The sequence below is a fragment of the Aptenodytes patagonicus genome, chromosome 1 (genome assembly GCF_965638725.1).
Source record: "Aptenodytes patagonicus chromosome 1, bAptPat1.pri.cur, whole genome shotgun sequence".
Lineage (NCBI taxonomy): Eukaryota > Metazoa > Chordata > Aves > Sphenisciformes > Spheniscidae > Aptenodytes > Aptenodytes patagonicus.
Window position 1 is genome coordinate 212,339,942 of NC_134949.1, and position 11,803 is coordinate 212,351,744.

At 42.8% G+C, this 11,803-nt stretch overlaps 1 protein-coding gene across 8 annotated transcripts in view; it reads right to left on the minus strand.

Annotated features, from left to right (window-relative positions):
* The window catches only part of YAP1 (Yes1 associated transcriptional regulator), a 100,016-nt gene extending 88,581 nt beyond the window's left edge, over nucleotides 1-11,435 (minus strand). For all 8 annotated transcript variants that reach the window (XM_076328240.1, XM_076328238.1, XM_076328239.1 and 5 more), the window contains exons 1-2: nucleotides 10,836-11,435; nucleotides 7,599-7,846 (exon numbers count right to left, since the gene is read on the minus strand). In XM_076328240.1, coding sequence (XP_076184355.1) covers nucleotides 7,599-7,846; nucleotides 10,836-11,156 — 569 coding nt within the window. In that variant the 5' untranslated portion in view covers nucleotides 11,157-11,435. The remainder of the gene's footprint in view (nucleotides 1-7,598; nucleotides 7,847-10,835) is intronic.
* Nucleotides 11,436-11,803: the final 368 nt, after the last annotated feature.

Genomic DNA, 11,803 nt, shown 5'->3' on the forward strand with positions numbered 1-11,803 from the left:
GAGGCCACGAAACAGCGACGCAGCCTAGTCACGCCTTTCAAAAACTCCTGTTCTCCAAATAAAACTCCAGTTTTACTTACCAAAATAAAGACAAATCTCCCCCATGCCCTAGATTCCTACTTAAAAGCTTAACAAAAAATATGGTTTAGCTGGTAAATTTCCCAATATAACCTTACATCAAAATGAGGTTTAGCAAGCTGTTCGTGAGAGTACATCCTGCCATTACATGGTATCTCTCTGTTAACATTCCAATACACAGCCTCCTTCCAAGAATTTTGTTTCACATTATGCTAACCCCCAGACTGTCAAATTTCCCCTACAGACAATTCTGTCTTTCTCTTGGATCAACTACACAGTATCCTGACCATGTCCTAGGGGCACCTGCCAGAGGACTGCTACTCACAGAAAACTCCTGTAAATTTCCTGCATTCTACCAAGTGAAATTTTGTTTAGAATTTACAAGGGAAACGGAGTTATTTAAATATTAGGGTTTACATAATCATGCACAGCTTGTTTGTGGGAAAGAAAAAAAAAAGAAAAAGCCTTAAAAGAAGGGACAACGTTTACACAAATAGTGAAAGACAGTGCGTTCCACCATTAATGAGTTTTACTGCATATGTGTGTTTGGGTTGTACAAACAATAAATGCAAAGATGTTGGAATTTATAAAAACACAAGGATACAAAATTAATAGGAGAACTGAGTAGCTATCAGTTTCAAAAGGTTAAACTAAGTCTAATTACATCATCTGAATTTGTTCCCAGCTATGAAGACAAACACATGCAGTGGTCTGGCCACATATAAAAAGAAGAGAAACATCTCTAGTTTTGGCTGACGGCTCGCTATAGCTGTTTACCTCATTTTTGTTTTTTTTACTTTGGTTGGCTGCGGACGGAGGTGCCTAATCTTAATCCAGAGCCTGACAGAAATTGCTTGTAGTTAATATCAGACTAGTTTTAACAGTTAATCTTGTATCTCAACCCTGAGTAACACATCTTGCTCTCCTGGGCATCATCCAGTAACTGCTTATGTCTGATAAGTGAAAATGTTTATTTGGGAGCAAACTAGGAACTCTGCTTTAATTTTACATGTGACCCAGTTTAGGTCCTGCAGGTAAATATTTCAGCATTCCCAGTGCTAGTAAGTTTCTCTGGAAGTCTACTGTAAAAACGGATAAACTGAGTGAAAAATCCACTTTGCTTGCTCTGTGTCAGCTTTTAAAAATTTGCAGCTATTGTGCTGTAATTGCAGAAGGAAACTGAGCAAACTAAATGCAGGTTTTATATTCGGAATTTTAAAGGTAGTGATTTTTTTTCATTTCCGAAAGAGGAAAGATAAGAGATGAATCTGGCAAAAGTAGGTATGATTTCACCCACATATGCCACTGATCAGTTCAATTACGTTTACCCATTAGAAGTATTTTTTGCAAAAACTGGTGGGGTAGCGCCTGTCTTACTTTCATGGGAACTTTCAAATTAACATCCTCTTATTATTTTACTGCTTTCTATCGAGTGGGAATTTCCATGATGTGACTGATGGGTTACAGATTACCCTATGCTACAAACCAGATGACTACTAAAAAAACCACAACTATAATTCTTTGCCATCTTCAACATACACAAGAAGAAAGGCAAAAGGATAAGAGAGTCCAGAAGACACTCATCTTGATTTATATCAAATTCTTGTTTGTCTTTAGAAGAGGTCAAGACCTGAGAAAACAGAAGTGGTTCCATAGCAGTATAATTGCTCCCACAGAGCTTGATGCTACTACTTTTAACCAAATACAACCTGACAAAATGTTTAATAAGCAGAATTGCAGAATTACCTTTTTTAAACATGAAATTCTGATTAAACCTGTATCAGAAGCCTCTTCTTATTACTGATCAGAAAGAATCTAAGAGTTCTCATTATAAAAGACTAGTAAATAAAGATCTCAGTCACAATTATAGCTTTCAAAATAATACAAGGTTTTCAGACCACAATAAGATAAAACTGATCTCAAATTTGATTCAGGAGATAGGAAAGCACTGCTATAAAACAGTATTAGGCATTTAAAGCATATAAACCAAAACTACACCAGTGTTCTCAACAGCTAAACCAGAAGTAATTTTGACCAATTCCATAAGGGAAGTTGGAAGGTTTAGTTTTATATGTTTGCTGCTTGAAACAACCGTATTTTTCCTCCTTAATGAACACTGTGTTAATACAACCTTATTTTTCCAAGCATGCCATTGCTTTCTCTCTCCATTGCATGTATATTCAGATCCTATATAGATTTGTAAGAATTATATTCACATTAGATTTTCTACATCTGGCGCATGCTCCTCTACAGTATTAGAAGCTCTCAGCAGAGGTTTAATCCAGTCCTTTTTAGAGTTTATGGAAAGATTTCAATAGGCAGCAAATCAGACACTATAAAGCACAAAGATTATTTTTATGAGAGATATATTGAAAGACAAAACCTGTGGGAGCAAGAAAGGTACAGATCAACAGCCAATTTAAAAAAAAAAAAGGGGAAAATAAAAAAGAAAATCCTCAGAGATAATTTAATTATTAATTTACAACCAACTGCCACAGATCCTGTATTTTTCCCCAGTTCTATTTTCTTCTGAAGCTAATAAATGCCAATATGCTTATAAATAAAAGGAAAATACATTAGTGAAAACCACAGGGTATGTTTTTGGTTTACTTGAACTCACATCTATTAAACTGTTTTTGGAATAGTCTTATAAAATTACCTTGTATGGCAGGGTACTGAATGCACGGATATCATCACTTGCAATTTTTCTTAAGCAAAACAAAACCAAACACAAGAAAAGCACCGTGCCATTGCTTTCACTGATGCCCACCCACTAAGCTGCCTGCAAGTTCTCTGAATTCAGAGGGCTGAAGATGTACTTTCATCCTCCTCCCAGCTCAGTCTCAGTGCTAACACAAATAAGGTTTGCCCTTATTCCTCCTGGGCCCTTGTAAAGATACAGAAATCTTTAGTACAACTGCAAATTCAAAATAGCTTGTATCATTGTTCTTTCACAGGACTCTTCAAGTAAGAGGCAGAAGGAAAGATACACACTTAGTAGTACTATGACTGTCTTCCAAGACAAAAAAAATCTTGAGTTGCCAAAAACATACCACAGCATGTTTTACTCTAAAAGCATATTAACTAATATTTCTTTCCTCCAGCTATGTTCTGAAACTGACAGTGCCCATTTTCCCCTGCACAAATCTCATAGCTTTTTTTTTGTAGATCATCGATCTTATGAATATTTTCATACACAGTCAGAAATCATCAATATAAAAATGAAATTAATTTGACATATTACAAATAAAATTTAGCAAACAGAAAAATCTTCAACTGCTTTTTAGTACAAAAAGCATGAAAAAGTGACAAACCCATCAAAAGCAGTGGTCGCAGTTTTGGTTTCCAGCAATACAGCTCTTTTAATGACAAATTAGCCTGAACTATAGAACTATAAACACAAGAACTCACATTAACTCATGATTCTGAATATGCATTTCCCCAGTAAATTAAGGTAGTCAATAAAATATGCAACTGTGGCAGCAGTTTTTCCAATAAGTATCTTCTGCCCTGGAAGACTAAGATTACTTTGGTGGGGTGGGGAGGAAAGGAGAAGGAAGGGAGCAGATGATATTGGTGTAGTGGGTGGTTCCAGTCAGGTGCAAAAATGGGACGCGAGAGAAATTTAACAGCATTGCCGGATATTCTTCATGTGTGACATGAGAAAACAAAAGCATAGCAACAAACTTCCCTGTTATCTTAAAACAATTTGGTTTCATAACATCCAAAGCCATACCTCTGTATAGAGCACATAAGAAATGTGTAACAGCAATCTATTTTTAAGGTTTCTGCCAGATGGGTAAACACCTTGAACACACCCACAGATACTAATGAAAACCACCTTGGCCTCCTTCAGGAAGTCATTCAACACTTCACAGAAAAAAAAAAAGGAAGTTGTTGATAAACTGCTTGCAAGAACTACTTCCTGTAGGAAAAATAATTACAAGACTTGTTTGCTGGACAATCAGTTAACTTTTCCTCACACTACAAAATGGAAAGAGGTATTACACAAGCTTTGTAAGAAATAAAAACATAACACTAAGTTAAAACGATACAAGAGTAATTCTAAAATTGAGCAAAACTTTTTTTTTCCTGCAAGTTGTTGTCTGCTGCTCCCATGGCATATTATCTTTTGCCTAGAGAGTGGTCCCCTATCTTTCTCCATAGTTCACTGAAATGTCAACCAGCAGCTGGCTAACAGGAAGTGGTTAAAAAGCAATGCAGTTGACATCGCCACACAAACCAAGTGAGTCTTTTTTACTGCATGTTTAAGAATGGGCTAAAGCGTACCACACAGCAATGCTGAGATGACTCAGACGTGACCACTTACTAACCAGGCAAGTCTTAACTTGTAAGTTCTATTTAAGTAGCAATTTCAGTAATAAATAGTATTAGTTTTACCAGCTGTACAGCAAGCATGTCCTAACTCACTGGCCAAAATCATCTGCATTTTCACTAACAGAAAGTTATACTCAGGAGTCCTACTCTCAACAGCGAGATGAATGCCAATGAGTCGAATTCTGGCAGATCATATGTTGGGCATTCATACATAAAGGGGTCTATCTATCTAGATGACAGACTGATTTACAAGAGTAGTTCTGGTTTAGACCCTACACTACCACTCTCACCCTCTTTTAATATGTATGGACACGTATGGTGTGTATATAAAATATCTGGCCAAAAAACTCTGTGCATGTATCTATACATACAGACAAGTATTTTCTCTCCCATACACACTATTTTTATTTCTTTGTGCAAACTACTACGCTTGCAGTGCTTGACCCGTCGATTAGTGGAAGTGACTATATTCCAGACTGTATTTAGTACAGTACTCAAATTTATATTATTCTGTTTGCACTGTAGTATATTATGATAACTATAACCATAAGGCTTACTGACATCTGGAAAAAATCTAATACTGTTACCTATTCTGCAAAGATCTTTCTAGAGCTTGATTACCAGACTGTTCATGGAGTGGCTACAAAACAGAGCAAATGGAAACAAAGAGCAATGCAACCAATCCAACAAAAAAGCTGAATACTTGGAAGAGACACCAAAAAATCTGCATACGGTACAAGGAACCACGTTAAATGTATTTAGCACCAGGAATCTTAGTAGTCATGCTTCAAGCAAATGTTTAAGGTATAACTAGACAAGATGTGAGTTTTAACGGGCTTGTAGGTATGAGATAGAACTTATCACTCAACACTGAAAAAAGCTTCTGAAATACAAACTTGCTACTCAGAAATAATTCTTACATTTCTTTGGATTTCCTGAACATACAAAGCAAACGTTTTGCTAGTACTTGGAATGTTTTTTACAAATCTTCATGAACTCCAATGAAGTTGGTGGATCTCACCTGTAGATAGTATTAAAGGTTTTAGGAACAACAAATGTTCTTCAAGTGTGAACAGAGCCTTCAGAACTGTCCTCATTAGAGTCTCCCATACCACAGCATCACCCAAGGAAAGCCAAAAGAAAACAGCCCATTAAGCTGTTTAAAATCTCCCAAGGTCAGCATGTGACCCAGCAGGGAGAGGTTCAAAAAGTACAGCCTTTATTTTTCTTCCTAACAACCTGGTTTGTTTCCACTCCTTTCCCCATCAAGACACATCCTTCACAGCTAGCAGCTCTTTCAATCATTTACTTTGGATGTCTGCTTGAGAACAAACGATCTTGCTCATGCAGATGAGTTTGCCAGACTTGTGTGTACTTTCCAGTCTCAGGCTCTTTATTGTTCTTGCTGAAACCTGACCCTTTGAAATGGATACCAGGACACCAAGAAAGGACAAAAAAAAACTTGCAGAAAAAAAGGAAAAGATTTTTTGTGGTAATAATGAAACTGCAGAAAAGCTTTCCAAGAACAGATCTTTCACTCTGATTTCACCTGAATGAGCATAATTTTTAAAAAATCAATTATAAGAGCGTGAAGACATTTTGCACCTCTTAAACTGTTGTTTTCTGTAAAACTGAGTGTTATCAAAAACACCTGTGACAGCAAAGCTTAAAAATCAAATATCTATTTTTCATGCTTCATAAGCTGCTCTTTAAGAGTTCTCACTAGCACAGTCAAAACAAAGTTTGCTTTTCATTTCAAAACTCAGTCTGTGCTTTCCTCAAGGTCCAATGAGCTACAGTTCTCAAATGGCATAAACTTACACAGTTCCAAAAGAATTCTATTTGTGCCCACTAAAGAGCTCACATTCTAGAATACGCTAATTTGTTAAACTCCACCAAAGAAAATATCACATCTTCAAGATCTATAGCTAAAGCTCATTTTCGCATTCCTAATACAGAATGATTGTTTTCAAAAAGTAACCTTTAGGCTCAAATAATGTCAGACAACTGCTGTAAGCTCTTTTCGGTTAAAAAAAGTGATGCCAATTTCTCTGTATGGAAACACCATCGCTATAGGAACAAGAAACAGTTTTAAGAAGTTCTGTCTTTCATTGCGGACAATGTAAATTTGTTTTTGAAGCTACAAACTCAACTACTTCAATCAAATGCACAGATTAATGACAATGTTTTAGCAAGAAAGGTAAGGATAAAGATGTTTTTCTTGGCTGAAACAAGTTTTACATAAATAACACACTGTGCTGCCCCTCCCCTCTCCCGGCCCTGAAAATGACATATAATGGGTTATTTAGAGACTTGCAGTTAAATAAAATGTTCAAGATATAGTAAAAATATTTGAGGGCCAATTATGTGTCTTGGTGGGCACACTTTCAGAAAGAAGGACAAGCTCCTGCTGTTTTAGAAAACTACACAGCATAAAAGAAAATGCTCCCTGATGGATTAGGTGTCGGATGGCTGGCATGTGTAACCTCTCTTCAGTTATAGAAAAGGTGATACTAATTTCACTGTGTGAAAAAGCTACAGCTGTAAGAACAAGAAACAATGTTAGAAGTTCTGCAATTTCCCTTTCACTGTAGGGAACATAGAGGAGTTAAGAGTTACAGACCCAAATACTGCAATCAAACATACATATTAATTTCCTCATGATTAAAGAGTAGACAAAAATGTTTTGATTGTGTACTTACACAATTGTCCTTATTCAAAAAATAAGAAGTCCTGATATATTCTCACTACAATAGTTTAGTTACTCTATCTGTATCATAGAAATGAGGCAAAATGTATTTTGACCTGCATGAGAACTCTGGCAAGATTCAGCAAATCCAAAAGTCACATTGTTTAAAAATCACTATGCACATTTCACTGATTTTTACAGTATCACTGATATATCACTGATATACAATATAATGGATAACATTCTTCAGCTAAGATTAAGATAGGATAAATAGTCACAGAGTACCATGCAGTTTTCAGAAACAGCAGAGTTGATATGGGAGAAATACTGAAGTGGTAGGATCTCTTACTTAAAATCAGGAGCATGTTTTTAAAAATATGTATTTTAAACACAATGAAATTCACTAAAATTCAAAGACTGTTAAAAAAACCAAAAAAAAACAACAAAAAAACCCCACCAGAGATACAGCTAACTGAAAACAAGTTTTACTTACTTAAGAAAGTATCTCTGTCCAGATGGTGTCTTAGCCATCTCCCAACCTGGTGGCAAAGGTACATCATCAGGGATCTCAAATGAAGACTGGCGGAGATGTTGAGAAGATGGAGCTCCGGGTCCAGTCACTACTCCAGAGGGTGTAAGCGTCCCTGGAGAAACAGCTCCCAGCTGCAGTGATGCTGGAGAGGAATGAGCTCGGACATGCTGAGGGGTCAGGGCACCTGCTGTCCCTGCATCAGTGCTGGCCTGCCAGGAGTGAAATTATTCCCATTAAGATTCTTGTATTTCAGCAGAAATGCAGCTGTCAGAAGGCATTTCACTTTAAATGAATTGTTCAGAAGAAATTCTTAAGTTAGTCATTTCAAAGTTCCACTTATTTTCCAGTTGTTACTGTACAAGAGAGCCTCCAAGTAGGATGGTTAATTAGCATCACAAAAGCCCTTGTGTAAGTCAAGAAATATTAACTACAAGTACGTGTTAAGTGCCTTTAGTTTTATTTTGAAAACTAAAAGTTCTTACTCCTTGGTACAGGGTTAAGAAAAAAAAAACATGCCCACAGTCAGCAGACCTCATACAGCATATTGCATGGTTCATTACGGGACTGCACCCACCCATTACCATCGCACCCGCTTTCTGCTGGAGGAGTTAATTTCCCACTCTTCTTTTGAAATGGGGGTGTGGGGGTGCAAGGACACCCACACATACACCCTCTGCAGGGGTTTAAATGATTGCACAAGGAGAAAAGCAACAAAGAAATGCCAGCTGACAGCAGTGAGTTCCAAGGGAGCTCAACTGAGCACTCCTGAACTCAACCATAAAAAAAACCCTATACAACAAGACTGAACACAAAATTTCCTAAACCACACTTTAAGGGTATCAGGAGCTTATAAAGACTCTGCCCATGCTTTACCCAAAGCAAAGCTTCCACCAACTGTTGAACCAGTCAGTCAGAAGTGACTCACAAAACCATTCACCAGAGTTACCAGTCATAAGTACATAGAACTTCTTTGCCAGTAGTAAATACGTGTCCACCGTGAAACAGAAAAAGCAGCTCTGAAAACTGGATTAAAGTAATATTGACTTTTATATATATATATTTACCAATTAAATTTTGTAGATACACCAGAACAACATGGACACCTATAATAAGATGCATGTATCAGCCCTTGCCACACCTCTCTACACAAGGTGTTGCACCATACATGAGGCCCCATTTATATACTCTTATGGAGACTGGCAATTCTGTTTCACTACATCTGTATGCAAGCACATATGAAGTTTCACATATTAAATTGGAAACGAATTAGCTTACATTTAAACAAAATACACAAGTTGCAAATCAACTGGATTTGAGGCGTTTTAATTCTTGAGAAACGGGGAGAATTACAGAAACTTAAAGACCTTATCTGTTAAACAGAGTATTTTTGTAGCACAACTAAACAAAAAGGAAAATTTTATTTTAAAAGACAGTCCACAATGAAGCAAATGATTCTCTGGCTTCAGCTGAATTTCAAGTTTATGTTTTAGGAACCACCGACTGGCACAAGGAACACTGATGCAACTAAATATGCGTGACAGATGAAGAGTAACATACACAAGCAAGATAACGCTAAGCTTAAGAGTACAAGTTGTATGAACGTCACACGTGTTAAGCGCATTTCAAACGCGATAGCTATTTAATTGCAGTTACTGTATTTAACAAGACACAGCACCAAGTGTTAGCTGAATGTATACCAGTTCACATATGTGCACAATGGAACCGCGATAGGATTTGCACAACTTAGAAAAAAACATACGTAATAACCTTATTCCTCACTGGATTTCAGTATGTTATTAAAGGTCCTCAAGTCAGAAGCAAGCAAAACTACAGAAGCAACTCAGCCCCACCCCTTTCTATTTTCTTTTCAGTCTTGCAGTATGAAGGCCAGACTGATTTTTCGAGTATTTGGAAAATGAATTAACTCCTAGGCGAGAGAGTACATGCCAAGGTTCAGCCTGGAGTGAACTTCTGAAGCCAAGTTATAAATCCTTCGAAACAGAAGTTTAATAATGGAAATGTTGACAGACCCTTAACAACAAGAGTACCAGGCACCACTACACAGAGCAAGTTTCACTCCTACTGGCTACACAGATAAAGTGACAATAGCCAACAATAAAACCTATTTTATAGCTTAGCAACAAAGTTCATTACTTAATAGAACACTCGAATAGGCATAGCCTCCTTCCAAAAAGTTGGTAACAGCAGCCTAAACATTAACTTTCAGTCGTACCTGCACCAACACTTCGGTCTTGGCACAAAAGTCACTCTGCTTAAAGACCAAACGCTGCCGGAGGCCGAACGCCGGCCCTGCCCCGCATCCCCCCCTCGGCCGGCACCGCCGAGGCCTCGGCAGCCCCCAGCCCTGCCTCCAGGCCCCGAGACTTCGCATTTCAAACCGCTCCTGCCCAGGGTGCAGGCGGTTAACTCGGCGGACCCTCGACGCCGTCAGACGTGAAGGGCGGCTCGGGAATTGACTTCTGAAGCGTGTGTGTGTGTGTGGGGGGGGGGTGTTAATCCTACTGGACCCAGCGCAGTGATGAAATGGTGGAAAAGCTACATCCATATTGTTTGACGGGGGGGGGGGCGGGGGGGAGTTTATCACAACCTCATTACCCCTCTCAACAGACGGGCAGCCCCACGACGCAGGAGGATTAGACCCCAAAGCGAAATCCTCCCCGTCTTCCAAGCAAAGCGTTTTCACCTAAGTTTTAGGGGCTCCCCCCCACCGCCGCCTTCCCGGCGAGGCCGAGAAAGCGGCCGCGGGTCTCGCCAAGGAGCGGATGTGGAGTCCGAGGCCCCGCCGGAGACCGGGCCGGGGCCAACGAGCGGCCGCCCGCCCTCCCGCCGCGGCGCCGACTCCCCGAGGCGCCCCGAGGCGCGGGAGGCGAGGGGCCGCGCAGCGCCCCCGCCCCTAGGGAAGAACAAATGAAGGGGGGAATGGGGGGGGGGGGGGAAGAGGGCGGACTCCCCCGCCAGGCGGAGGAGGAAGAAAGGCGGCGAGCGCCCCGGCAGCCCCGGCCGGGCGCCCCCCGCCCCGCTCAGCCCCGCGGAGGGCGGATTCCCGCCTCGGCCCCCTCCCCCACACGCCTCCCCCGGGAGGAGCTCGGCGGCGGGGAGGGAGGGCGAGCGCACGGCCGGGCCGGGCCGCCCCCCGCCTCCCTCCCGCCCGCGGCGCGGCCGCCCCCTCCCCCTCACCTGGCGGGAGTGGGCCTTAGGCTCGGGCGGCTTGAAGAAGGAGTCGGGCAGCTTTCGAAGCCGCATGGGCAGCGTGTGCGGCACGTTGGCGCCCTTGGGGTTCATCACAGCGTTGAACAGCGCCTCCAAGTCGGTCTCCGAGTCGCCCCGCACATGGACGATCTGGTGCCCCGCCGGAGGAGGCCCCGCGCCCGGGGGCTGCGCCGCGCCGGCCGGTGCTCCCGACACCGCGCCCGGAGGCTGCGGCGGCGGCTGCTGTTGCGAGGCCGGCGGCTGCGTTGCCGCCGGCGGCTGCTGCGGTTGAGGCTGCCCAGGATCCATGGCTCCGTCGGGACCCCCCGGCGCTTCCCTGGCGGGGCTCGGCGGCTCAGAGCCCGGATTCCCAGCCCCGCATGCCCCGCTCCCCGGGCCGGGGCTCGTCCTGCTGTCGCCGGTGCTTCTCACCCCTCGGCAGGGAAACCGACCCGGCCGCAGCAACTGGCAAAACAACTCTGACCGTGCGGCGCTTCCCCGAGCCCGGCCCAGCCCGGCCGGCGCCTCTGTCCCGGCGGCGGAAACTAACTCACACAACACACCAAACAAAAGTTCGGAGTTACGCCCGCCCGAATCACTCGCCGCCGCCGGCTCCGCCCCTCCTGAGCCCGCCCGCACCGTATCCGACCGAGGCAGCCTGTGCCGAGCAACCCTCCTGCGCGCGCCCGCCCGCACCGCCTCCTGCTCGAGGGGCGCCCGGCGCGGGGGGCGCTGCCCGCCCCCCCCAGACCCCCCGTCGCGCGCGGCCCGCAGTCGCCTCACGCCTCGGCTCGCCCGCCGCCCCACCGCCCTCTCTTTGCGCGCCCGTCCGCACCTCTCCCGGCTCCCGCCCGCCCGCCCTCGGCTGCCGCAGAGCAGCGTCGCCAAACAGAACTTTTTTTTTCCTCCCCGAACTTCTATCCCAACTTCCAGGCGGCCGCTCCGCAAGGGGGTGG